The sequence below is a fragment of the Homarus americanus genome, unplaced genomic scaffold, assembly GCF_018991925.1.
Source record: "Homarus americanus isolate GMGI-L3 unplaced genomic scaffold, GMGI_Hamer_2.0 scaffold6317, whole genome shotgun sequence".
In the NCBI taxonomy this organism is placed as follows: Eukaryota; Metazoa; Arthropoda; class Malacostraca; order Decapoda; family Nephropidae; genus Homarus; species Homarus americanus.
Window position 1 is genome coordinate 3,488,131 of NW_024730668.1, and position 25,748 is coordinate 3,513,878.

Below are 25,748 nucleotides of genomic sequence, written 5' to 3' on the forward strand. Positions count from 1 at the left end.
ACATAATATCTGATACAGTGCTAATGTTCAAAATGTTGTAAATAATTTTCTAGGACAGTTAGGACATCACAGTTAGTAGCTGTAGTAATAAATTATGTAGAACAAATTAAATATAATATAAGTTTGTAGTTGTTCTAATTCAGCGAGAGTTAAATGTGGAAATAAATATTCTTCATTATGTGATTTCTCTCCCATCTATTTATAATATATGTTAAATAAAGACACATATATTAAATTATAACATATTCTTCCGAGAAATAATATAAGTTTAGGTAATTTTGATCTGAATAAAGAGGATACATCCATAATGACAGTCATGAGAGAATAACACAACAGCTGAGCCTGAGAGGTGTACCTGCAGCAACAGACAATCCCACATTTTTTTGCTTTTTAATTGTGGTGAATGAAGTGTTTGGGTTGACATACCGTGAGATTTATACTAATGTTAAGGCATATACTCAAGAGGCACTATGATCCACTCGACAACAACCTCCTCTATCCCCTCGCTAAAGGTGTGTGTTACTATGATTCTTTGATTGGGAAAAAAGAATAAAAGAGGTGGCTCATGATGTGCTTGTATGATCTCAAACACCACCGAGACTTATTGTTTGTAACTTAAATATGTGAGTTAGTGTATAAGTGTGTGTGTGTGTACTTACTGAGGCTCCAGATTGGTGAATACCTTAATGAGAAGAGAGTTAAATAGTGCTTACTGGTGCTGTTATATTTACACATTCTTAATTGCTGTAATGATAACTTGAAGTATTTTAAGTTACTCTTTCAAATGAATTTATGTTTAAAGGGCCTCTACTGTGGCTTCTGTGTAACAACAATTTATTATTAACAATTCGAGCAGAGTTAGGAATAAATGTGAAGGGAGGAGAGTCAATCCTTACTAACTTGTATAACAACCTGAAAGTTTCCAGGGTTATTAATTATTATGTTTTTATGCATAATCAGATGGTGGAGGGATGATGCTGTGTTTTCATTTACAAGTTATTCAGAACCATATTAAGATATAAATGTATTTGATTTAGAAGATGTGATTGGTTTATTACTGCTACTGTGTGAGACTACAACATTAAATCCTTATTGAAAGATAATCGTGATTCAAACAAACCAAGTCTAAATGTATACTGTATATAACTTAGCCTTATTTTTATTTGGCTTTTTTCTACATCTGTCATACATTATTAGAAGTCTTGTTTTACCACTGTATTCTGTCATGACATTCATCCACTTAGAATTTTCCATATTTTATTTTTGTCACATAACACAAACCATCTTTCAAAACAGACAAAATAAACCAATTAAATGTAACCTAATGATCTCTGAATAATTATTTGTTGAAGTTAGGGGTAATACTTGCCAACTGTGTCATGGTCTTATTTTCATCTCAGGAAATTTCAGTATATACTGGAGAAAGAAAGAAAATTCTTAGGTTAATATTCCCTTGTGACCATGCACAGAACTTTATATTGATTCTTATATATAGGGAGATAGAGGGAAAGAATACTTTATTGTATTTCCATCAAACATTTTTAATTTTAGAGTTATTTCACTTTTCAATTTCAGGTTTGGTTTCTTAGGGTCCTTTGTTTTTTCTTGTCTTGTTGGATTAGGTTAGGTTTACACATTGGGGATTATCTAAAAAAAAAATTGGCATGGTCTGAAAAATGGCAGATGAAATTTAATGTGAAAAAATGTAAAGTAGTACTTAGTCTAGGAGATGTAAATACTGTAGAGAAACCAGATATCAAATGAACAATATTGATACTGTATACAGAAATCTAACTGAGGAAGATTAAGGGGGTGATGATATGTAGAAAACTTAACCAAGGTAACAATGTGTATTTGCTCAAAACAACGCTAACAAGGTACTGTACAGTACTTGGGTTCATACAGTGGAGTGTTAGTTACAAGACTAACGATGTTATCCTAAAACTGGACTGTATCATGCATTTGTGAGAACTCACTTGGATTATGCAGTTCAGTTTTGGTCACTGTACCTGTACTACAGAATGGATATCAAAGCCATAGAAAGTATTCAGAGGAGGATTAAAGCACCTCAATTGCACTCCCTCGACAGACCTAGAGTTAATAGCAATATGATCGAGGTGTATAAATGGAAGTCAGGGTTAAACAAAGGTGATACCATATAACAAAGGTATTTAAACTACCTAACCAGGAATGAACTCATAGCAATGGTTTTAAATTATACAAATTTAGATTTAGGTGTGGGATAGGTAAACACTGGCTTGGAAATAGAGTAGTGGATGAGTGGAACAAGTTACCGAACATCATCATTAACTTGAACATGCTGGGACTCTTGAAATATAGGTTGGACAGATATATGAGCAATAGTAGTAATGAATGCCCCTTGGAATCAAGGATGGCCAGCCCTAGGGCCACCTAGGCGTGAATTTGTTTAAGGTATAGAAGCTATTGCCAGCATAACAACCACACCCTAAGTTAATGAGTTACATGACCTAGTGTCAAGGAACAGTCTGAAAAGACCGGACAACTCGCCAACACTACTGGCTAACCATTACCCCGGAACATGATCCACAAATCAGTTAACATCTAGGTTCCTATTATTGCTGGGTAAACAGAGGCAAATGGCATAAAGAAACTTACCCATAGTTTCACCCTGCCCGGAGATTGAACTTGGGTCCACTCACTTGCGAGGTGAGCATGCTGACCATTACATCACAGGTCGCCATGTGGTGAGCAATATGGATTGGGTGTAAACGGGGCTGCCTAGTATGGGCCAATAGGCCTACTGCAGTTTCCTACATTCTTATGTTCTAATTGTCAAACATCCTGTAGACTTACAGTATTAATAAATAACATGAGAACCTTTAAGTTGGCCTGTGTAAGTGTGTTTACCTCATATAAGACACTAGATAGTACTGTATTGTACCATACAATAGTTTTAGTTTGTAACATGTTTAGTGTCTTTAAATATGTTAAGATTTGATTGTGATGACTGACTACTAGTAATTAAATCTTCTCAAGGCTTTAAAGGTAGTGATAAAGTTAAAGGTACTTTCGGTGTTCAGATTTAGACTTTTAGCTATAATTAGTTTTAAAGTTAAGGGTTTGGAAAACCATAGCTTTCTTGTCTAGACCATAACACAATGATGATATGCATGATCTTGGAATCCTTACCCATATGATTGTACTCAAACCACCCATAATTAACTTAACAAATATATAAGCTAAGCGCTTTAGGTCAAGTTTGGTTGGTTTTTATCGTGCAATCTTAATAAGGATTCCAGGATCACTTATAAAATCATGTTGTGCTCTAAACACAAAACCAGTGCTTTTTCATTTTGGCTGTAGACATTTTGTTGTAAGAATAGTGGTCTTTATTAAATAGCTAGTCAATATTTTGTAGTGAAACTTTCTATAAACTGTTTTTCTTAACACTATTGTGTACAGTACAGATATGTAACTTTTAGATGTAATTTATTAGATACTGTTATATGTCACCAAGGAGAAGAAAGTCAGTTAATTTTATTGAAAGAACAACTTGCAATGACATTATTTTACACACTGATACAGGTGTATATACATTCATAGTATGTATATATATACATATATAAATACATACATACATACATACATATACATACATAGTGGAATGAAGAATTACCCCTTTAGTATTGGCAGGCAAGAGAGCATACCCAGTGACCAACTGTCATCAGTTTCTTAATAGCCTATCTCATTAATGGTTAGTGTAGAGTCTTATTTTCTTAATTCTTTACAGGCAGTGAGTGCCTCCTGCAGCGTATGTCCCTCCTGCAGGCGATGGAGGTTCACCGGGGTTGTGTCAATACTGTCGTGTGGGACACACCAGGAAACCTCTTGCTGTCTGGCTCTGATGACCAACACCTCGTTATTTGGTGGGCTGCTTGTCACCAGTGTTGAATCCTAATATGTAGTTGGTGAAATTTATATTTTTACTCATGTAAAAAGCAACAACCTTTTTGCCTATTCAACAATCTGAAGAAAGGATGGTGGGGGCAACTCTTAAGCATGAAGGGTTAGTTTAGAGCACAACAAATGACTGGCTGAGTGCACACCACAGTATAGTAATGCATCAATATCCCTGCCCTGCCTTGGGTCTGAGCGTGTGTTTCAAGCATTAAAATTCCAGAGATTCCTTCTGTTACTCATAATTTATTTAGATGAATTATAAACTTCTGATTATGATTATTTTAGATATCATATGTACATACCTATCTCACCACAAGGTAAGGGGATAAATAACTGAATGGGAATTTTTATTGATTTAAAAAACAGTGTGGGATAAGGGAGCGGAAGGATTTTTTATATACTGTAGAGCCACTTCTTTAATTTCACACATAGTGTACATGCTAGTGAACTTTGTTAAAATAAGTTTTCTATGTAATCCTATACAGTATTATCAATTAATATATTTTTTCCATATGTCTCCATTTTCGGTGTCGTAGATATAAATATTTCAAATTTTCTTTATTTCACAATAAATTGTTGATATGACTACAACAATATACATACTTAGAAAACACTCTTCTTCTTCTTTTTGGCTGATGCTTATGCTATTTCAAAACAGTACTGTACCAGATAAATAGAAGTGATTTTTTTTTATACAGTACAGCGGTATTTTATCTTTAAACCAACTTTCACACAGTTTTATTATTTTCTTCTGAAGCCTCATGAATGCTTTTTTTTTATTAGAGATTTCTGTAGTTTTGATAGTTTTGTCTTTCTCCTTGCAGTGATCCCTGGGAGCGCATGACAAAGACACGCATCCACACAGCGCACCGTGCGAATATCTTCAGTGCAAAGTTCTTGCCTCAAACAGGCAATAGAAAGATAATTTCCTGCTCTGGGGATGGCATCCTTATATATACAGGTTAATGTGGAATTGATGCGTAGGACTAGTCATTGTTAGTATTACTGTTTTATTTTTTTGTGAGAAGTGTGATATCAGATCAGATTGAATGAAAGAAGTAAATGAGGTGTTGTAGCAGATACAGTACTGAGGGAAATGAAGTTAGGTGGAGTAAGGGTGAACAAAATGTATGAAAAAATAGGAAGTGTGAAAGTATGAAAAATGGGGAATAAGTGTGAAAAAAAAAACATGAGAAAGATTAAAGTAAGTTAGAAAGGATACAGAAAAGGATGACATTTATTTAAAACACAAAAAAAAAGAGTACTGTACAGTATAATAAATAAAAAAGTAAAAAAAGTAGGTAGAATAAATGTAGGTTTGAACAAGTATAAGAAAGAGTGGAAGAAGGGTAAGCTGTATAATATAAGTGGAGTAAGTGTGAAAAAGTATGCTGAGGAGATGTACAGTACTGTGTGCATTGACGAGTAGAAATAGTAATCGAATTGTTACAAATATGTTACTCTTGGATTGTGCAAAAACTCCTGTAGACTACAACATTCTAAACAAGGCAAAGGTCATTGGATTTATACCTGGAATAAAATAGAATATGGCTGTAAAACAAAGTGTGATGACCTTATTTATTCATTACGTTAGTGCAGATGGGGAGGCAGTTACCAAGGCAATAAAGTGTTAATGTCGGAGGATTTAAGCTTTCTAGGTGGAGTAGGTCAGAAGAAAGAAGACAGTCGAAGAGTAGATCACAAGAACGAAGTCAGGCTTGCAGTGGGACACAAGAATGAAATCAGTCTAGAAATATAGGCTGAGAAGAATGAAGTCCCTCTGGGTGGAGCAGGTCACAAGAATTGAGTCAGTTTAGGAATAGAAGAAGGAATGCATTCTAAAGAATACATCACATAAAGAACAAAAAGTAGCATATTGGGGGTAGAAATTATGTAAAGAAGTGAGTGAATGAAAGGAGACAGGAATGTGACTGACTGGCAAATCAATGTAATGGGCAGAGTGAATGATGAAAAAAGTATTAAGGTATTGTATAATGTCTGGATTGACTGGGCTTGATTCACCTTATGCTCAGGAGAGATTGTCTTAATTTGTTACCATTTATTTAGTTCTGGAGTAAGGGTAATAGGTAGATAAAGTAGATAGGTAGAGGATATAGATAGGAGATATTCAGATAAGTAAGTAGATAAGCTCACATACATAAACAGATAGAAGATAAGTAGGCAATTAGATAGGTAGACATACAGATAAACATAAGCAAGATGAACTAATTGGTTTTTTACGGGATTTCAGCTTTATAGAGTTTTTGTGGTTAGGAATTTCTGAAAGTGGCCAAATCATGACAAGTTATGGATTAAGACATTGAAAATTATGGAAGTTTTCCTCTACAGTACTAACATTGTTATACAGAAACACTGAATTATTATGATGAAAAAAATCCCATATATATTTTATCAAATTTGAAACAAGACTTCAAACCATATTCATCTTGTGCTCCATAGATGTTGAGAGGCAGGAGGAGACACACGACTGTAAGTTTACCTGTCACTTGAGCACATGCTACGATGTCATCACTCTTCCCGATGATCCTAACACATTCCTCTCGTGTGGGGAGGATGGTTTTGTGCGCTGGTTTGATTTACGAGCCAAAGAACAATGCTCTGCGCGTAATTGTCAGGAGGTGAGTTTTTAATGTGTATTTTAGTTAAGTCTATTCAGAAGGTTTAGTCAGATAATTTGCAGTATTTTCCCTGCATTATGGCACTTACTTCTTAGAAAGAGCCTGATCTAGGTTCCCTTTCCGGATTAGGGAATACAGTACAGGCAGTGTCTGAGTTATGAACTGGTTATGCTCCTGGACCCTGTTCGTAAGTATGAACAGTGATAATTTGATAGTTTTAGTTTGGTTAAAGTACAACCCTGTCCATACAAAACAATAATATCCCATGCATAACAAATGATGTAAATAATATGATGTTAAACTATTCAGTATAAAATACTGAAAGTAATGTACAAAAATTTAATTTTAGTTGCAGATTTTTGTAATGAATAGTGTATATTAGAACCTTGTTCATAAGTGTATCTTTCTAATTTTGAAATTAATCAAATGCAAATTAAAGTCTCTGTTATTTTAAGGATATGATAAAAGTTTATGGTTACAGTAAAGCCACTGCCCAGTTTAAGTATAATACTGTACTGTACTGTATATTTGAACATCAAGTTGTTCTTACCAAACTTTCTTAATATGATCTTCCAGGTTTTCCTTTCCGGATCTGTTTCAATCCAACTCAATATCTTGTACTGTACTGTATAGCTGATAGATTATCATAATTTCATTAAAATGTTGTTTTGGGGCATTAAAGACACTGAATTTGAGAGTGTTTATTGTATTGCAATGAACATGCAATACAATTTTAGATTACCATATGGCCAATAATTTCAACCGAATTATATCTAAAATCTTCCCAAAATCTACAATCCAAAACTTATTCTTAGGACATACTCCTAAACATGGGTCGTGCTGTGACTGCTGTGGCGGTCAACCCCATCACACCTTATCATATGGCTGTAGCAACACAGGACTCCACCATCCGAATATACGATCGACGCATACTAGGCACCCGGGCAACTGGTAAGAATCTTTTTGTGAACGTTAGCATTCAGTTTTAACCTGTGCACGTCGAAGGAAAAACAAAAATATGATATTCTAACTTTTTTTTATTAAGTTATATGATTCATATAGATTTATTAACTGAGTGCAAGTTAAGCTTGGGAATATGAATACAGTAGTACAAGTAATTCATTTGGGTTCCACAACTTTACTTGCTGTATATCTTACCTCAGCTGATGTGTAGTTTTTTTTGGTAAAAAAGGAGATTGTTGCTTAAGATTTAATTATTATACAGGGGCCCCCCATGTTCGTAGATTTTTACTTCGCGGTTCTCAGATATTCGCGGATGACACCCTGGATGTACCCAAGAATGTCTGTGGGTAGTTTTAAAGTTGCCGGCATTTTCGCGGCTGGGACGGAGCCATTTGTTCTAGAGACAATAATTTCCTTTACCTGTAGGTTGTATTGTAAATGCGTGTGTGTGAGTGTAGACACACACAAACACACAAAACACTTACAAATAAATAATAATGGGAAAATACTCTCACAAATAGTCAGAAACAAATTTATTAAAAATGTGACAGTCTACCCTCAAGTCCATGCTCTATTACAGTACAGGTACTTTATTAATAGAGCACGGACTTGAGGGTAGACTGTCTCAATTTTAATAAATTTGTTTCTGATTATTTGTGAGGATTTTTCCAATTATTATATATTTGTATGTGTTTTGTGTGTGTGTGTCTACACGCACACACACACACACACACGCACACATATATACAATACTATAGGTAAAAGAAATAATTGTTCTAAGGGGAAACACATAAAGGGAATATACATTTCTTTATACACAAGTAAAAATGTAACCCCCTGGTCCGCAAATGTTATTCGCGTATTTGGCGATTCGCGGCCATTTTGAGAACCTAACCCCTGCAAATTTGGGGGGCCCCCCCTGTAATATTTTGTGTATTGCTTAGTCATAAAGTAGGACGACAACTAATTAAACTAAAATTCTCAAGGTGATGAAAAGTGATGACAAGAAAGGAAAAATAAAAATCCTTATACATATTCCTGAACTTACTCAAGCATCAGGGGAAAGGATTCATCACTCAGAATGTCTTAATATCAAACAGCATGCAGAAAAACCAGTGTGAAAAAAATTGGTAGCATTGGTTACAGCTTGAGCGTTAAAGACTTATGGTGTTAGGTCTTCTTTTTCCTTACTGACTACAGGAGATTCTTGTTACCGGTATCCGATACTAATAGGGACTGGAAAAGCGCCACTTTTATTGAATACACATAAAGCAGGGAATTTCTGTCCATAAGAAATAATGGGAATAGGGTTTGATTGGGACCATAATTTACTAAATGACACTGAAAATTATTGTTTTTATATCTTTTAGCATTTATACTTGGAAATCTAAAGAGCATGTGAGATGTCATATCACACGCTCACCAGTTTTCTTCCATCGCATAATGTCTAATTTCACAACCAACCTATAGCTGCTACACTTCCTTCTAGGACCAGAATTTATTTTTGCACCAGCACTACACTTTGAATTCATGGCAAAAACAATAGTAATGATTCTTAAAGAATACACATGAAAATCAATAGAAAACCATGAGAGGTTAGGCACTGTTTATTGTGGGTGAATGACTGAGAGCAAGTGCGCAGCGTGGGTATGGGGGATAAGCGTGGTGGAGTTTGGGGGATGCGCATCAGTATAGTTGGAGATTTGAATCGTACTGTCTTGAGACTTTTACGCTCCGTGGATACTATCCTTCATAAGTGCAGGAATTTTTTACGTATAGTTAAACAATAATTTGGCCTCGTAAATGCAAAACCGCGGATATTGATACCTTGGATAATGAGGACCCCCTGTATACAGTACTGTATTTACAATAGTAGAGTTGAATCAATTCACCTTCACAAGATAGGATTGCCAGCAGGAGATGAAATGTCAAAGGTTAAATGAATTCAGACTTACAGAATACGCTCACCAGCCAAGATTCAGAATTCATTGACTTTCAAGGTTGTATCAGTCATCATAACCCGAGGATAGAGAGAGACTCATGTGGGTTACTTGCTGTAACAGTACACATCTAGTTTTAACCTTGCTGGTAGAAAACTGATCTATAATCATAAGCTATATTTTGGACTTAACTGTTTAAGGATGCTTCATATATATATCAAGCCATAAGAAACAATGTGGAATGGTAGATCAGTAGATTACTAACATGGCTCAATTTCTCCCTCAGATTCATACCTGGAACAAACTGACCGAGCACTTCTGATGCGACTTAAACCTGACAACATGGAGGGAAAGAATCATCGAGTAACGTCCCTGCGTTACAGCCAAGATGGTCAAGATGTCCTTGCCAGTTACTCCTCAGATTATTTATACCTTTTTGACACACAGGTAATGTAAAAAATAATAAGTATTTTCTTTCCTAATTGAAGTGAATTATTTGGAGAAAATGGAGGAATATTGAATTTTGAGAAGATTATAGTAGCTTTAGAAAGTTAAGAATCACTGTAGGTTCAGGTAGATTACCTGTATTTTTGACTGAGCTGTGTCAGGTTTTATTAGGTTGGCTAGTATTAGTTATGTTAGGTAAAGAGGGAGACTTCATGTTATGTAATTATTGGATTTAGCCAATTCGAATATGAAATTGGAGTTACCATTCCCCGATTTACAAAAGGGTTCCCTTTCTGAAAACTTTTTGCAAATCATTTTCTTTTTTAAATCTGATCACACATTCCCATAGACTCCCATTATAAAAGCTGAGATACATTCCTATGAAAACATACCGGGTACTTCCACAAAAGTCTTAAAATACCGCTAAACATGCTTTTAATTAAAAATTTTAATGTACACAACAATAATAACCAATAATACAGCTACATAATATGTGAAATATATGCAGTACTGTACAGTGCAGTAATAAATTTATACCTGTAATTACAAGAACCCAGATGATATTTGAAACAAAGTGAACAGTATGAAACACTAAGCCAACACCTTCACAGTAATAGATATACTACTGTAGTACATTGATTTCCATTCTTAATTTGGAGATACATTCTCTGAAAAAATACTATACCATGCTTGACCCTGAATAAGTTACGGAATAATCCTAAATTTTCACTGTTTTGTTTACATGGTTTGAATGTTGCCTTCTGTTAGTTGATACTATGTACACTCACACTCTCATGCATTGACAACGATATCCACACCTCAGAGTTCTTGTTCACTACCAAATTCCACACTTTGTCTTTTGTACGTGATTAGCATACGGAATTTAAGAATTCTGTACAGAATAATTTTCTTTTATTTAATTTGACAAGTATTACATCAGAGTAAATGAGAAATTAGACAATTGGGCAACTGACTAATTAACTGTACTGGTGGAGATGAGTCTATTTGCCCTCTGTGAGGTCCAGGAGTAAATTGTATGGTGATTGTAAGAGAAGGATGACACATTGAAAGCTAATTTGTAAACTTTGTACAAAAAAATAATAATAATTCTTCATATTTTCATTACAGCACTTGGGGAGGGGGGGGGTAAATATGTTGAGAGCGAAAAATGTCATAATTTCAGACTTTTCATGACTAAATTGAATTGTGGGACTTTTTTTTTTTCAAATTTTTAACTTAGGATTTTCATTATTGAACCTTTGTAAATTGGGTATTGCCTGTACAAAGATATGAGAATTATTACCGAATATGAAAATTTTATGTACTTATGAATCTAATCGTCAGTGAGAGATAGGAAGTCATAGAAAGTACAGAAATATATTTGCAGTACTGTACATTCTAGCCCCATTCTTGAAGCTTTGAGGGATGATGACCACTGTGTGTGTGCGTGTTACAATGAGAACTGTTATCTTTGTTTCTAGTCTGTTTGTGTGGTTTAATATTAATTAATCAACACTTTTCAGAATTATAAGGAAGTGTCCTTAGGAATTCCGGCAGATAATGATGTAGAAACAAATTCAGGTCCCACACTCAAACGCCTCCGTCTCCGTGGCGACTGGTCAGACACTGGCCCACAAGCACTGCCAGAGAGTGAGATGCGGAACCAAGCAGGAGGTAAGCTAAGAATGTCCATGAATATGTGCTGTAAATCTATTTTAATTATACTTTTTATATTTTTGAGGAGTGAAATTGATACAGCCTTTGAAGAGATATGTAGAGCTTGAGGATTCACTTTGTGTAATGTGTATGCAAGTTGTGTGTATGAGGAAATGCATAGGGAGTAATTTTACTTACTGTTCTAGCCATTTTATGTTGTTTTCTGCAATTTTATATAACAACTCTTTTGTACCATTGTCCCTCTTTCTTGAGGTGCTTGTATCCCCTTTTCCACTCCTTACAGGATGGTGAAGAGAAGTTTAGATAACAGTTTATTAATGTCATTTCTATTATTGTTAGATGAGGACTTCCCTGATATTCAATTGCATAATACCTAATTCTGATAGATTAGAGTTTATTTCACCAGACCAGTAACTTTGTGACTGCTTGTGTTGGTTTTGTATACCATCAGCATCAAAGCTACATTTACATTGATGCCCCAGATTGACAACTAAATTTATACTCTATTTCTAAGATGTACAACTAGTTGATAAAACAGGAAAAAGGTCACAACTGAATTGAGACAAAGGATGAGGATTTATGAAAATCTCATGATAAATAGGTCAGATCTAACAGTAAACATCTCAGTGTTTTTTTAAAGTATTTATCACAACTAGTGAAGAATTAAGGAATATTCAGTGGTCAGTCAGTCTTGTAGATATATGATTAGAGTAAGAAAAGCATCTGTATGTATGCCTTACAAGGATGGAAGTATATTTCCAGAGTCAGTGAGATTGTGCCAGTGTCCTGCTTTGGCACGCTTTCATGCTTTATATAACCTCAATAATAATTAATTTTATATTTTTCCAACAGATGTAGGACAAGCAAGGCCAACCTTGCATGCAACTCTTATGCAAAGAATGACAGATGTTCTGTCGCGCATGTTGAATGATCCTGGTACGAGAGCTTCCGTCCAGAACCGTTCAAATTCCCTTGTAGAAACAAGTGGTGACATGGATGTTGGTGCTGAAGGTGGTCAGTTACCATCCTCAAACACAGATGCACAACCCTCTACTTCAGTACCTCCCACTGAGACTGTGAATGCATCACCTACCACAGAAGGTTCTGCAGAAGTAGTTCCTCAATGTTCCCCAACCTCAGAGGCTATTCCCTCGTGCTCACACACTGATAATTCTAGTGTCACAAAGCCTTTAGAGACAGAGTCACAAGCAATACACCCCACAGACCAGACAACCTCGGATTCTCACTTGTCAAGTTCCTCAGTGGAACAGCCTCCTCAACCTTCGCAGTCAGAGACAAATGAAGCCACAACAAATGAGGTTGATAGTTCAAAATGTGATGCAAGTAACCATATTGATGAAGACTCCTTAAACAGTTCACAAAGATCAACAGATCAAGAAAATGTAATAGACTCCAACTTAGAAGGTTTACAGGACAGGATCTCATCACTTAGGAGAGGATTTGTACAAAAGTAAGTTTATATGTTGTTTATCACATTTAGGAGTATTGTACAGTATACTGTATATGTTAATGTCAATAACAGATTTTTTATTAGAAAAATTTGCAAGTACAGTTAAGAAAATGATTAGTATATTTATATGACTGAGATCATTTCTCAAGTATATCTCTTCTATTTCTCATCCTTTTCTCTCCAGTGTAAAGTTCATTTAAAATATAATATGCAGTACTAACCATAGTCTCCGTAACCTGCTGAAAGTTATTTTGCTTTAAAGATGCAGATGGGTTTTAATTCAAACCTAAAACTTGTAGTATACATATCCAAAGCAATGGTGTTTTTTTTTAACTTGGTTTTGTTAAGAAAAATGAGCTGGCATATGGAATCTAGTGGATGAGTTTCATATAGATCATCCTAACTTATACCAGGAGAAAATGTGGTAGGATTAGATAGATGGGAATGATATTAAAATATAAATAGAAGCAGTTTGCATGTCACCAATTGATTCTAGGGGAATGATATGGTATTGATGGCTGATGCTAGGACGTACCATATAAAAACATATCTGTTTAACAGTAAGAATGAATGATACATGTGGGCAAACAAGGGAGAGAGAGAGAGAGAGAGAGATTGTGTGTGTGTGTGTGTGTGCGCGTGCATGCATGCGTGCGTGCATTCTTAATTTCATCCACCCTATGTTATAGTGGTTGCTTGTGAGCATTAATGGTGCCCTACACATACTGTAGACCCAAAGTATTTTCACTGGTTCAGGGTATGATTTTCATTAAGTAAGATAGTAATGTTTCACTCTGTATATAATACTTTGTTTTGTAAGACATCTATTGCTTTCTGCCCACCTGTTGCATGTCTCCCTTGGTCATATCTTCCCTTTAGGATTCAGTCCACAGAGTACTACAGGGGTATTTCTAAATTAATCCACTTTTTAAGCTATCCAAAATCTAAGGGTTAAAAACTAGATCCTGTATTTTGTTAATATTGTATTTTCTCCCATTTTTAGTAGGGAATGTTCTTATCACGAAAGGTAAACTAAGTATGAACTAAGACTAACTGATAATTGAGTGATTTCTTCCGTATCTAAGAATATTTTTAGTTTTTACAACCCAGTCCTGTTTCTTTCAACACACTTGTCTTATACCACTTTACCATAGTAGTTTTTCCTCCCACAATAACATGGTGTTGTACTCTCATTAATCCACCCTGCAGAAAGTAAGAAAATACTGCTTATGAATTAGTAACTTATCCAAGAAGAATTGCTAATTTATCCTAATATTGCTTATAAATGGATAACTTATTTAAAAAAAAAAGTTCTGCTTATTGATTCCCCATATTTCTCATGATTGGAACTTGTTTCTTACACAGGCATCAGGTTGAGCCATCTGTGAATTTGTCATATTCTGGGCGAGGGGTCGGCAGTGGTGTAATAAGTCTGGGTGTTGGCGATGAAGTGTCTCGAGGTAGTGGCCCTCACCAAGAGGTGGCAGAAGAACCCAGCAGCTCCCAGGCCACATTATTACTTAGCTCACCCCAGCCTCAGTCAAACCAAATCTCTCAGTCCCACCAGACTTGTGAAGCAAGTGCGTTGCCTGAGCAACCCTCGTGTTCATCGTCCTCTTCGTCGTTATCGTCCTCATCCTCCTCGTCTCGTCAACCCCATGTAGCCAAGGCTCATGTTTTACCCACCTCTAGCTCTAGTCCTGCCATCTGTGATATGGAAGTAGAACCATCATCGTCTAGTCAAGCGGGACGAGGAGGGCCAGGGTCTGAGGCAATAGCAACTGGATCTTCTAGTCATGGAACAAGAGCAAGTGAATTCAACTTTGGACCTGCCCTTGGTATTGTATAAGCTTACTGTCTGTTGATATGCAGTAATTCCCATGCCTTACACTAATTTTTTTTTTTTTTTTGCCACCTACCTTTTGTGAACAACCTCCATGGCAATTAATAAGAATTAGACAAAATATAATTAGTCTATTTTTCCTGAAAGGCACAAGGGTAAAAAATAAATTGTCCACCAGCACAATATGTAAACCAGGAGTAACAACTTTACACAATTTTTGTCCAAAGTAAACAATTTTAAATACCCCACATTCATAGATTCAAACATAAGATACAGTATACAGTATTTATGAGTGACCAAGACCAAATGTTACCACCTTATGCCCTGAAAATTATAGTAGAATGCTGTGAACAACATAATTTACACTTCAGACCAGTAATATCAGCTAGAAAATACTTGGGAGATGGTTGTACTGTACAGCTATATGATTCTTGTTGGTCTCATTACCCTTCCAGTTGATGATTACATTATGAAGTCTAATTTATTTTTGTTCTGTGAGGGTCATTTTCTTCCCATATTGTAAGTAGATTTTGTATAAGTTATAATCATTATATAGTGTAGTCCATGTTTTAATGAGAATTGGTTATGACCACCGTAATGCTTCCCTCAGGTGTTATTTATATGAACATAAATCCTTACAGTTGCAGTTACTCAAAGATGAAAGAAACAATTAACAAATTTAATACAGTAGATAAATGAATAAAAGTACTGTACTCTGCAGAAAACCAGTATTAAGCAGAAATTTTTTATTTTGTCCCCCAAAGGAGAAGGAAACCAGTGTATCACCGTAACCTTTGGGATTTCGTGCTGATGGATAGGCTTCATAGGTCTTGGCTGGCATAGTTACTCGACATTATATTCCTAATCAAGCATTACTGTTTCACTAAAAATTTTAATTAAATGTTTATCAGGTATTTGAAAAATTGAATTATCAGAGATACACAATAAATCATGGTAAAGATCCTCAGTTACTGAGCAGTGACACAGCTCTAAGTATCATTGTGTGGGTTGAGTGTTAAGAGAAGTGATGGCTCACAATGGTGGGATCTGAGGTCTGAATGAGACCAGTTATTTGTTACCCTCACTCCATGCAGGTGGTCAAGTGGTCTACCCCCACCACCAACCTGTTGAACGATTAACCCTCTTCACTATCAACCATATCATATGAACCACTAACCATCTACAACATCAAATCAAACCATTTGAACCACATCAATCATCTTCACCAATGACACCATCAACCACCTGCACCACCTGCCATCTTCACTATCCTACAAGCATTCTCCATTACCACTACTGTATCACCAGGCCACTGCAGTGACATAACAATCCCCTGGGCAACATTACCTAACCACACCTCATATCACCATCAGGGCACACACACACACACACACACACCTTACTGATTTAACAGACCTATGGGCAGCATTGCCTCCCAGTCATTCTAATACATTATTTCACAATGTATTAAAAGGACACACTTACTTGTGTTAGCTATAGGCCCACTGCTGGCTGGAAGTGATAATGGCCATTCTGATTTTTTCTCTTTCTTTTGCTGGATCGTGTTCGGTATACAGTAGTCATTTTTATTACAATTGAATAATGTTGATACTTTGTACAATATGTCTTGAACATGGTGCTTCTTAATGTATCTTCATGCATATTGTTGGAATTACTATGTCTCTTAACTTTTGTACAGTACAGTACTGTATTGTTAAACCTGGTTTTTTTTTATTGAGAATACTGTTAATCATCCTGTATCTTATCATTTATTCATAAAAATGGTAGAAATTTCTTGGGTATTATACTCATGATATATGAAAACTATTGATTTGATTATTTTCTTATATTAAATGATAGAAAGAAATATTGAATCATTTACATTATACGTACTGTAATATAATTCTCCTGTTACAGATTTTGGGGACGATGATAGTGATGATGAGTCAACAAGTGCAAGGTAAGAGCATTCATTTAGTGAGGAAATTTATGATTATATTTTCCCCTGCTGCTTTGCACTTCTTTGTTTGCCCATGCATTGTACACTGCATGCTAATTTACATTTCCATCCCACTAAAGTTTGTTAACAGAATTAAACAAAATTTAAGAATGGAATTTTGTTGTAGTCCTCTCTTCATGCATCTTTGATTTACCTTATCAGATTTTCTAGCTTTATTTTTGCAATTTTAAGAAGAAATTGTAATGTAACACTCATATGTGGGATGTGATCGGAGAGAGGATTAATGAACAAACAAAATTTAGTGAATAAAAGATCTGTAATTCATACATTCCTTGAATTATCAAGGAATTAGGTTAATCAATACATTTTTTATCTTTGTTTATAACTACTGTATTAATTATGTGCTGTCAGCTGAGTAACTAAAACTTGGGAAGAGGTACAGTTTTCAAGTTTGGCATATGCACTATATTCAACAAGGCAAGCCCTAGAATTACCTTATTTTTAGGATCAAAAGTTCAGATTTATTGTCACTTTTTTAATAAACATAATACCCTCCATTAGTTGAAACCTCACATGAGTACATTTAGTTAAATTTCATTGGTGAGAAAGAGGTGATTGCTACATGCATTGTATATACAGTATATGCAATAATATTGAAAATATCTTATCAGGACTGCTGGTGCACGTATGGCTAGTGCAATTGAGCGTGCAGTTCAGCGTGCACGGGGGGAACGTGCCCCGGGCGTTGGAGGGGAAGCAGAGGCCACAGTACCCCAGGCAGCTGTCAAGCAGTGTTATAAAGGTCATCGTAATGCCAGGTAAGTTACTTTTATTGCAGTGTATATCACATAGATTTGGCTAGTGTGTCTTTGTGTATGCTTCTCTGTACATCAACTTTAAAACATAAAAACTTTAACAAATAACAATGGATTTGAGCAAATTCTGTATGATACTGTTAACAAAAATATGTAATTTGTTCTGTATATTCTCTACCTCCATATTTTAGGACAAATAATTTTACTATACCTCTCAGTAGTTCTATGTTGTGGAGAAGTTCAGCTTTGACTGGGAGGGATTTTGTCTTAATACTGGAGTCTCTTTTGCTTAAGCTGGTTTCATACTTTGTTGAAGTCAGCTCAGAATTGTATCACCTTTCTTAGAAAAGCCTTTCAAACAGGAATTTGTCATTACCACTATACCTGTATTTATCACATTTATTTCACTTTCAGAACTATGATAAAGGAGGCTTGCTTCTGGGGAGATGATCACGTTATGTCAGGTTCAGACTGTGGTCGAGTGTTTGCATGGGAACGTAAGACCGGCCGACTGGTAATGCTGTGGGAGGCTGACCGGCATGTTGTAAACTGCTTGCAGCCTCACCCAACTCTTCCTGTGCTAGCTACATCAGGCATTGACTATGATTTGAAACTGTGGGCCCCTTTATGCGAAGAATCACGCTTTGATGAAGCTAAAGCTCAAGAGGTACCACTGGCCAAAATTAGTAATAATGATAATTCTAATTAGAATGATAACTGGTTTATCTTAGAGGATTGAATATGTTCATAATTGACAGTGAACATTACAGTGTAACAGGTTAAATTGTAAATATCACTTACCACATTTGATGTTAAAAGTAGTTATGGTAAGAATATTGGAGATAAGAATTTTAACTGAGTGAATCTCTATATGTGTATTCAATACCTCTGCCAGTTTTGCTTTGCTTTTCACAGGTGACCCACTCTGCTTCTGTTCATATTTGCCTGGTAGTGCTTTAAAAAATTCAAACTCTTGACTTTATTGTTGAAAAGAAATAGTTACTTTGAAAGTGTCCAGATTCAATTTACTTTTTTTTGTACAGTACAGCAAAGCCTCCGATAACGACGGTTCAACTAATGAAGACTCATATCGAAGACCCTGGTTAATTTAGGACCCAATTCAATTTACGCCATTATTTTCTTTGTATTAACGACGAAATTAAAAGAAAATATTACATTTTCGTATAAATAATAACTAAATCCCGATATTATAAAAAAAAACACGCCTTGCACACGGAGCCTGCCGGGCTTGTTAGTGGTGACTCCAGCATCACTAGTATAAACAATCGCAGCTGGCGGGTCCTTTGTTTTCAAGCATCTGAACAGGGAAAGGAGAAAAACTTTCTCAGGTTTCTTACAGCATTTTTGCATCCCTATTCAACATGAGCAAGAGAGCAAGTGATGGTAGTGTTGTTTCAAAAGGTAATAGAAGTGTATAAGCTTAGCCAAGAAACTAGATGTGTTAAAACGATATGAAAAAGGTGAGAGAACTGGATATTATATGGAGCAAGCTATGAACATATTTTCTGAAGTGGATCCATTAACAGAACAAAGCATTAAAATTTAAATAAATGCAAATGACATCTACATAAAGATGTATAATGAGAAAAGAAAGCAGCTGTGCAAGGTTCTTTTGACAGCTTTATTATTTGAAGGCCTAAACCATCAACTTCAGCTACACCATCAAATTCAGCACCATAATCAACTTCAACAACAACTTCAGGTTCAGTAACAGTTTCAGCAACAGCTTTATGGAAAGCTACAGCTTCAGCCAGAGTTGAACCTACAGCTTTATCCAGAGCTGAACCTGATGACTTCGTCATCTGAGTAAAAACTCGCACAATATTCATTGACTGTCCTTATGTTTTAGACTCTACCACCATTGGTGAGTAGAATTTTTGTTTTACATTCGTAAACATTATTTAAAACATCTATGAACAGTAACTAAGTGTTGCTTTCATATTCAGATGTACGCAATTACTGTACATAAGTGGGTGTTCCCAGTCATCTCGCTTTATTTCTTTACCATTAGTGGTTAGCTACTTCTAGTGTTCCATTTATTAACATTAAATAACATTACTTAAAACATACATATAGGTATTCAATTTTTTTTACATTAAGTTCACTACAGCTACAACCAGGGTCTTATTTTCTTCAGTTTCTTATGTAGAACCAACGTCACTCACGAAAACAGTGCTGTCTCGTCTCCTCGTGTGTGTTTTAATATTCTACGTATTATTAATGAATTGCATTGTTCATTTCACATATATAATTCATTAATTCAATCAAATACATATTCAGTTATAAACAATAATGAATGTTTTGTACATATTCTTAAAAAGATAAATGATGCGGCTTCCTTAAATGCGCACGTATATGTTGGCATTCCCAATCCATCTCTTTTTTTCTTTTTTTTTGCCATTAGTAGCTAGCTACTTCTATTGTTCCATTTATTAACATTAAATAACATTACTTAAAACATATATATTCATTTTTTTACATTAATTTTACTATAGCTACAACCAGGGTCTTATCTTCTTAATTTTCTCATTTAGAACTATCGTCCCGGACTCCCGGCTGCAAACACTAACGAAAACAATGGCGTCCCATCTCCTCTTGTGTGACCATATTATTATTAATTTATGTTGTACAAGGTGCATTTAGAAACATTATTTAAAGAATATAGTTTGCAATTTTCATTAATTGTATTGTTTTGGGGGGGAAAAGAGGGTAAAAATCCACACAAAATATATGAAAAGATCACACTTGGGAATGCATCTTTTTATTATTACTTTATTTTAATGGTAATTAATGATTCGCAATACGATGATTCACCTTACACTGCAATATTGGAGGACACATTACCGTCGTTAATCGAGGCTTTACTGTAAAGTAAACACCCCGAGTAACGGATTAATTAAACCTCGGTGACGTCGTTATCTCTGGCAGAATTTTGTATTCGGATGTTCACATCAGTAGGGAGTCACAACAGTTCAAAACAACAGCCAGCATATTACACTAGCATAGATTGGCTTATTTAAGCTCATAATAAACTAGTTCAACTAAAATAATCATACTTATAATATACTTTCAGTAAGTTCAGTTGCTTTTTTATTTAAAGAAGATTTTTTAAGGTTCCCGAGTTCCAACGCACATATGTGTTAGGCATGGATGACCTTGTGCAATGTGAGATGATGTGGATGTGTTCACAAAATCCACTTTGTTGTCATAGGTTGATTTAAGAAGGAGTAAAAGGGAATAGGTTCGATATCCTTTGTTATTCTGTATTTTACATGAATCGGTGGCAACACGTGTAGCCATCTCAAGGCCACAGTTGCCGGGTGAAGTGTGTTATGTAGTGAAGGTTATGCGGGCGTGTATGGAACCCACTTTCAGTGGAGATGAAATGGATCACACTTTTGATGTGCTTTCAGTATACAGTACAGTAAACCCTTGTTATTCGTGGGTTTACCATTCGTGGTTTCATGTATTTGCAGTGACCTGATGGTGGCTAGCTCATGAGCCTCTGTGGGAGCACTGCGAGGCACCCCCACGTGCTCACATTTTCCCGTCTCCCTTGTTTGTGCTCAACCATTATCTGCACTGCAGCATCTCTCGTGTTGTGTGAAATATTCCCTAAAAGACTGCCTGGCGCTAGTGATGATAGTGCAGTGAAACGTAAAACGTAAAAGTCAGTGATGACCATTACCAAGAAAGTTCAATTACTATATAAGTTAAAGGAAGGAATGAGTGCTGCTGCAGTTGGCCAGTTGTTTGGTGCAGGAAGTGCTCCTACTAGTGCTAAAGTGACGCAGATTGTTCGTGTTAAGTGTGAAGTGAAAACAGAAAAGCATTGAACATTTGGATTGAGGACCAGCACCACCAAAATATGCCAATCGATAACAACGTGATTTATTAGAAGGCTAAGAGTCTCTAAGACCATTTTCATGAATCAACCGTTGGTGAAGAGGCTAATGAGGCTACTGAATTTTTTTTTTTAGTGGCCATAAAGGGTGGTTTGAGATTTTAAGAAAAGATTCTCACTCCATAATGTAAAGTTGACTGGGGAGGCTGCATCAGCTGACCACATACAAATGTAAGTAGTATGAGTGACATAAGTTTCTCATACAGTAGTGCACTATGGTAGTATAAGTCACTTTTCATGACATTCCTTGGAATCTAACCCTCGTGAATAACAAAGGTTTACTGTATTCAGTTTCAAATTTCTGTATTTTCTTAGAAATAGAACGTTTTTTTGTCGACCAGGACCAGCACTTCTAAGTTGATCCTTCATGGTAAGGCACTTTCTGTTATTATGGGCCTTACCCGAACATACAATACTTGTTTGAGCATTGTTCCCACAATGTGTGCTATTTATCTGTCACGGGAGAACAGGCACGTCTGCACTGAGTACGGCACAGTTGTGTTGTTATGATGTGGGCAGGACCATGCAATCCAATCTGTCTCTCCGCAACCATAACAGTGAACCACAAGATATTTTTTCAAATTTTTTAATATTTTTTCCAAGATTCGTGTCATTACTTGGGGTCTTTACTGTAGTATTTGAATGTGTGAGAAAAAGTTTGTAGTATAACTTGATGTCACAAAATTATAAATGTCATGATAATATTTTACCTACAATGATAGAATTGTGTGCTCACCTTTGCCTGCATAAATTACAAATTAATATTTAAATACAGTTATTGCTCCAAATTTCCAAGCTTCAGTACATTCTTCATGCAGGATTCTTTCACCAATGTTCATTTCTGTTTCAGATAACTCAGCGTAATGAGGCTTTATTAGAAGAGACACGCGACACCATCACAGTACCCGCTACCTTCATGATTCGCATGTTGGCTTCACTGAACCAGATTAGACGTGGCAGTGAGTGTAAACCAGACATGTAAATAACCTAGAGTGAGAAGATTATTCACTAAGAATATGTGTGCATGTGATAGGAGATATAATGAATTGAAGACATAGGAATCTATATAGTTACCTAAGGAGAGACTGGCATGAAGGAAACCTTGATTCATGACTTGCCTTTCTAGTTGAGAGTAATTCTCTCAGTACAGTATTTCTCAACAATTACATTTATACACATGCTTGCATATACACCCCTTCCATATACTCTCAAAACAGTGCCTTGGCACCTTTTCCAGTGCTGTCTTTAATATCTCTCACCTCTATATCCAAATATTTGTTTAAGTCATGATTTCCATATCTTTTTTTTTATTGCCTAGAATAGTTTACCTTTATCCAGAATTCCTGAAACCGAAGAAAATTCTTGAATTCACAGGTTCTTTCGGTTGTTCAGTCAGCTGAGCTGAACGTGCCTGACCATTGCCTCGGTTTATCCGGGAAACTGATTTGTTTATCAAAATTGTTTACAAACAGATAGTCTTGCTTTATTTAATATTTGTTTATTTTGTGCTTTTGGGCTGTTATTTTATTAAGAAAATGTTATGGTGAGAAAAAGAAAAGAAAGCATTACTCATTATTAATAGCTAATAAAGTGGAGATGCATGCATGTGGATTTATTTTAGTTAACAGAAGTAATATAACAACACTTATTAATAGAGGTGGCTGTATACTGTACATTTTTAAACACAGACAACATCCATTAAATCTGGATGTTTACCTTACTGGTTACACACGATATACACTGTTTACATTAAAATCTTGTACTATTATGATAAAACCCGATAACTTATATATTGAGCACCATTAACCCTCTCAGTGCTGGGTGTTTTCTTAAAGCTGAATAAAGTTTTAAAGTGTCTAGAGCAGCGAATGGGTTAAAGAGTACAGTAATCCCTGATTATTTGATTATTTCATATCTGTGATTTCAACAATTTGTGAGAGGCAATAAAATACTAATTATTACTCAGGCCGGGGAGTGGCAACTCACACACATACATGGGGCAACATACTCATAGACTGCAGATGGGAATAGACGAGTTCTAGCAAGTTGTTGGAATTTATCTATAATGTAACTCTGCTACTACTTTTGCTACTTCTACTCAAAAGGAGTTACAGTATGCTACCACTTCTAAAAAATTAGCACCACTTTTTGAAACACTGTATGCTACAACTACCATTGGTCTTCCCATTAATGCTATTTTCATGTAGCATGATCTTTTACAAAACAAATTTCTAATACAGTATGTATCATTTTACAGCATCGTTCGCTGAGCGATGGAGGAATCGACGTCAGGCACGCCGGCAAGGGGAAGGAGACGATCAAGGTGGCAGTGGAGAATAAAGAAAATCAAGAAAATCATACCTGATGCATGTTTTGTTATGAACTGACCTTTGAAGTGTTGAATAATACTTGCTCTAAACTCTTAATGTTTTAGGGAGTGACTGATGGCCTAATTCATTTACATACAGTTCAGAAATTTGTGAGAAGGATGAAAATCATTGTCTCACTGCCCATTGCTACATCTCGCCTTACTTTTTGGGTGTTTAGTCTTCAAAAGAATATTACCCCAGGGTAAGGAGGAGTTTAGGTGCTATTTTGAGCTTGGATTGTTGTTAAACTGGGCTGTTTGCTGCCATTTTTTTTAATTTATAGGAAACTATCTTTTCCATTTTGATGGACAAGAAAATTAATTATTTAAAAATTGCAGCTAGAAAAATTAATATAGGTTACAATGAAGGACAACAAATTTATATATGCATTTTCAGCTTTATTAAAAAAATATATATATCACAGTACCAAAGAAATATTTGTTATAATATCTAATTGGATGTAAACTGTCTGTTGTTAAGACTTTCAGTCATTGAGTCTCATTATGTATATTGTCCTAAGGCAAAAATAAATTATGTTTATTTACTAATACAAGTACAATGGAAAGAACTATTATACAATATGTAATGATTCAACTTGAAAGTTGTGGTGAGGCATTTGTATAATAAACGATGACAATTCATGCAGACACCAATTAGTTGCCTTAACACATAAAAGTCTGATTCAACCTCGGACTGATGATAACAAATTGCACTAAAGTGATAATGCTAGGATATCAGTACATGTATAATACTGTTTTGTAGTGGTTATTGCGGTGTAGTCTGTTCTTGTGCACCTTTTCCTCATTACCAAATCAAGTCATAATCTTTTTTCATAGTGTGAGATGAAATTTTGATACCATGGCATAGTAGGAAATCTCGGGACTGTTAAACTCCATGTGATGTGAGTTTGATCGCATGGCCAGGCAGGGTTGGAGGGGTGTAATTATATATGGCATGATCAAAGCCCATCACTCACGTTATGTCAGGGCCCATTACTAAACTGCCTCTGTAACCCTTCTTGCCTGGGGTTTGTCACAGAGCCTATCACTCATGTTAAGGACCTGCACTAAGCTAACCCTTCTCACCTTGGGGTCACCACTCTACAAAACTGAAGGAGACGACACAAAAGACGTAAGCTTTAGCTTAGTGAGATAAGATCACGAGCCACAGCTCAAGGCACGATCATGACAAACAAATGATATTTTAATACCGTCACTGAACATTGTTATTTTCTTCTGATGTAGTCATCCTCTGAGATGTGTTTAGTTAAAGCTTGGTTGGGACCTCTGGAAGGTACTGAAGTGGTTAGAAAATCTGGATGATATTTCACATCTTCTTTATATTCTTTTAAGTCAAACTGTCTGTATTAGATTTTTTAGGCTTAATAATATATTGACTGTAGTAATGAAACATTTTGATTAATCCCATAAGCTTCAAGTCAGTACAGGGTTTTCGTTGTGAACTTGCTGCCAACCCTAGTTAACCAATTCAGCTGACATCTAGGTAAATTCGAATCCATCTTGGAAGACGGTCTTTCTTCATGTGATAATAGAAAACCTGTTGTCTTAACCTTGTTAATCCCTTAAGTTTCGTCTCTCAAGAGTTGATATAGTTTGTCATTTGTTGTATGACTCGCTATAAGCTACAGCAGTCCATCATTGTAAACTAATCAAACTATTTTTTCCATATACGTACATTTAAAAAAAATATAAACTGACTACAGTATACATACACAAAGGAATCAGAAAGATGGCCAG

The 25,748-nt window shown here is 35.6% G+C and overlaps 1 protein-coding gene across 2 annotated transcripts; it reads left to right on the forward strand.

Moving 5' to 3' along the window:
- The first annotated feature begins 330 nt into the window (after positions 1-330).
- Positions 331-25,396, forward strand: LOC121867181 (DDB1- and CUL4-associated factor 6-like). Of its 2 annotated transcripts, XM_042366972.1 has the most exons (14): positions 331-512; positions 3,773-3,908; positions 4,767-4,903; positions 6,403-6,581; positions 7,397-7,532; positions 9,771-9,931; positions 11,455-11,605; positions 12,461-13,079; positions 14,445-14,917; positions 16,840-16,882; positions 17,554-17,700; positions 18,112-18,364; positions 22,473-22,581; positions 23,880-25,396. In XM_042366972.1, exons 1-14 carry the CDS (start codon positions 443-445, stop codon positions 23,960-23,962), a joined length of 2,697 nt encoding a protein of 898 aa, XP_042222906.1. In that variant the 5' UTR covers positions 331-442; the 3' UTR covers positions 23,963-25,396. The 2 variants fall into 2 exon arrangements, with proteins under 2 accessions (XP_042222906.1, XP_042222907.1); XM_042366973.1 differs by lacking the exons at positions 331-512; positions 3,773-3,908 and having other exon boundaries at positions 4,805-4,937.
- The last annotated feature ends 352 nt before the right edge of the window (positions 25,397-25,748 follow it).

Bases quoted from the DNA above. Each gene is read 5' to 3' on its own strand.
- LOC121867181 (XM_042366972.1), top strand. From the start codon at position 443: ATGTTAAGGCATATACTCAAGAGGCACTATGATCCACTCGACAACAAC. The intron at 14,918-16,839 runs GTATTGTATAAG...CTCCTGTTACAG, and splicing joins CAACTTTGGACCTGCCCTTG to ATTTTGGGGACGATGATAGT. The intron at 22,582-23,879 runs GTGAGTGTAAAC...ATCATTTTACAG, and splicing joins GAACCAGATTAGACGTGGCA to CATCGTTCGCTGAGCGATGG.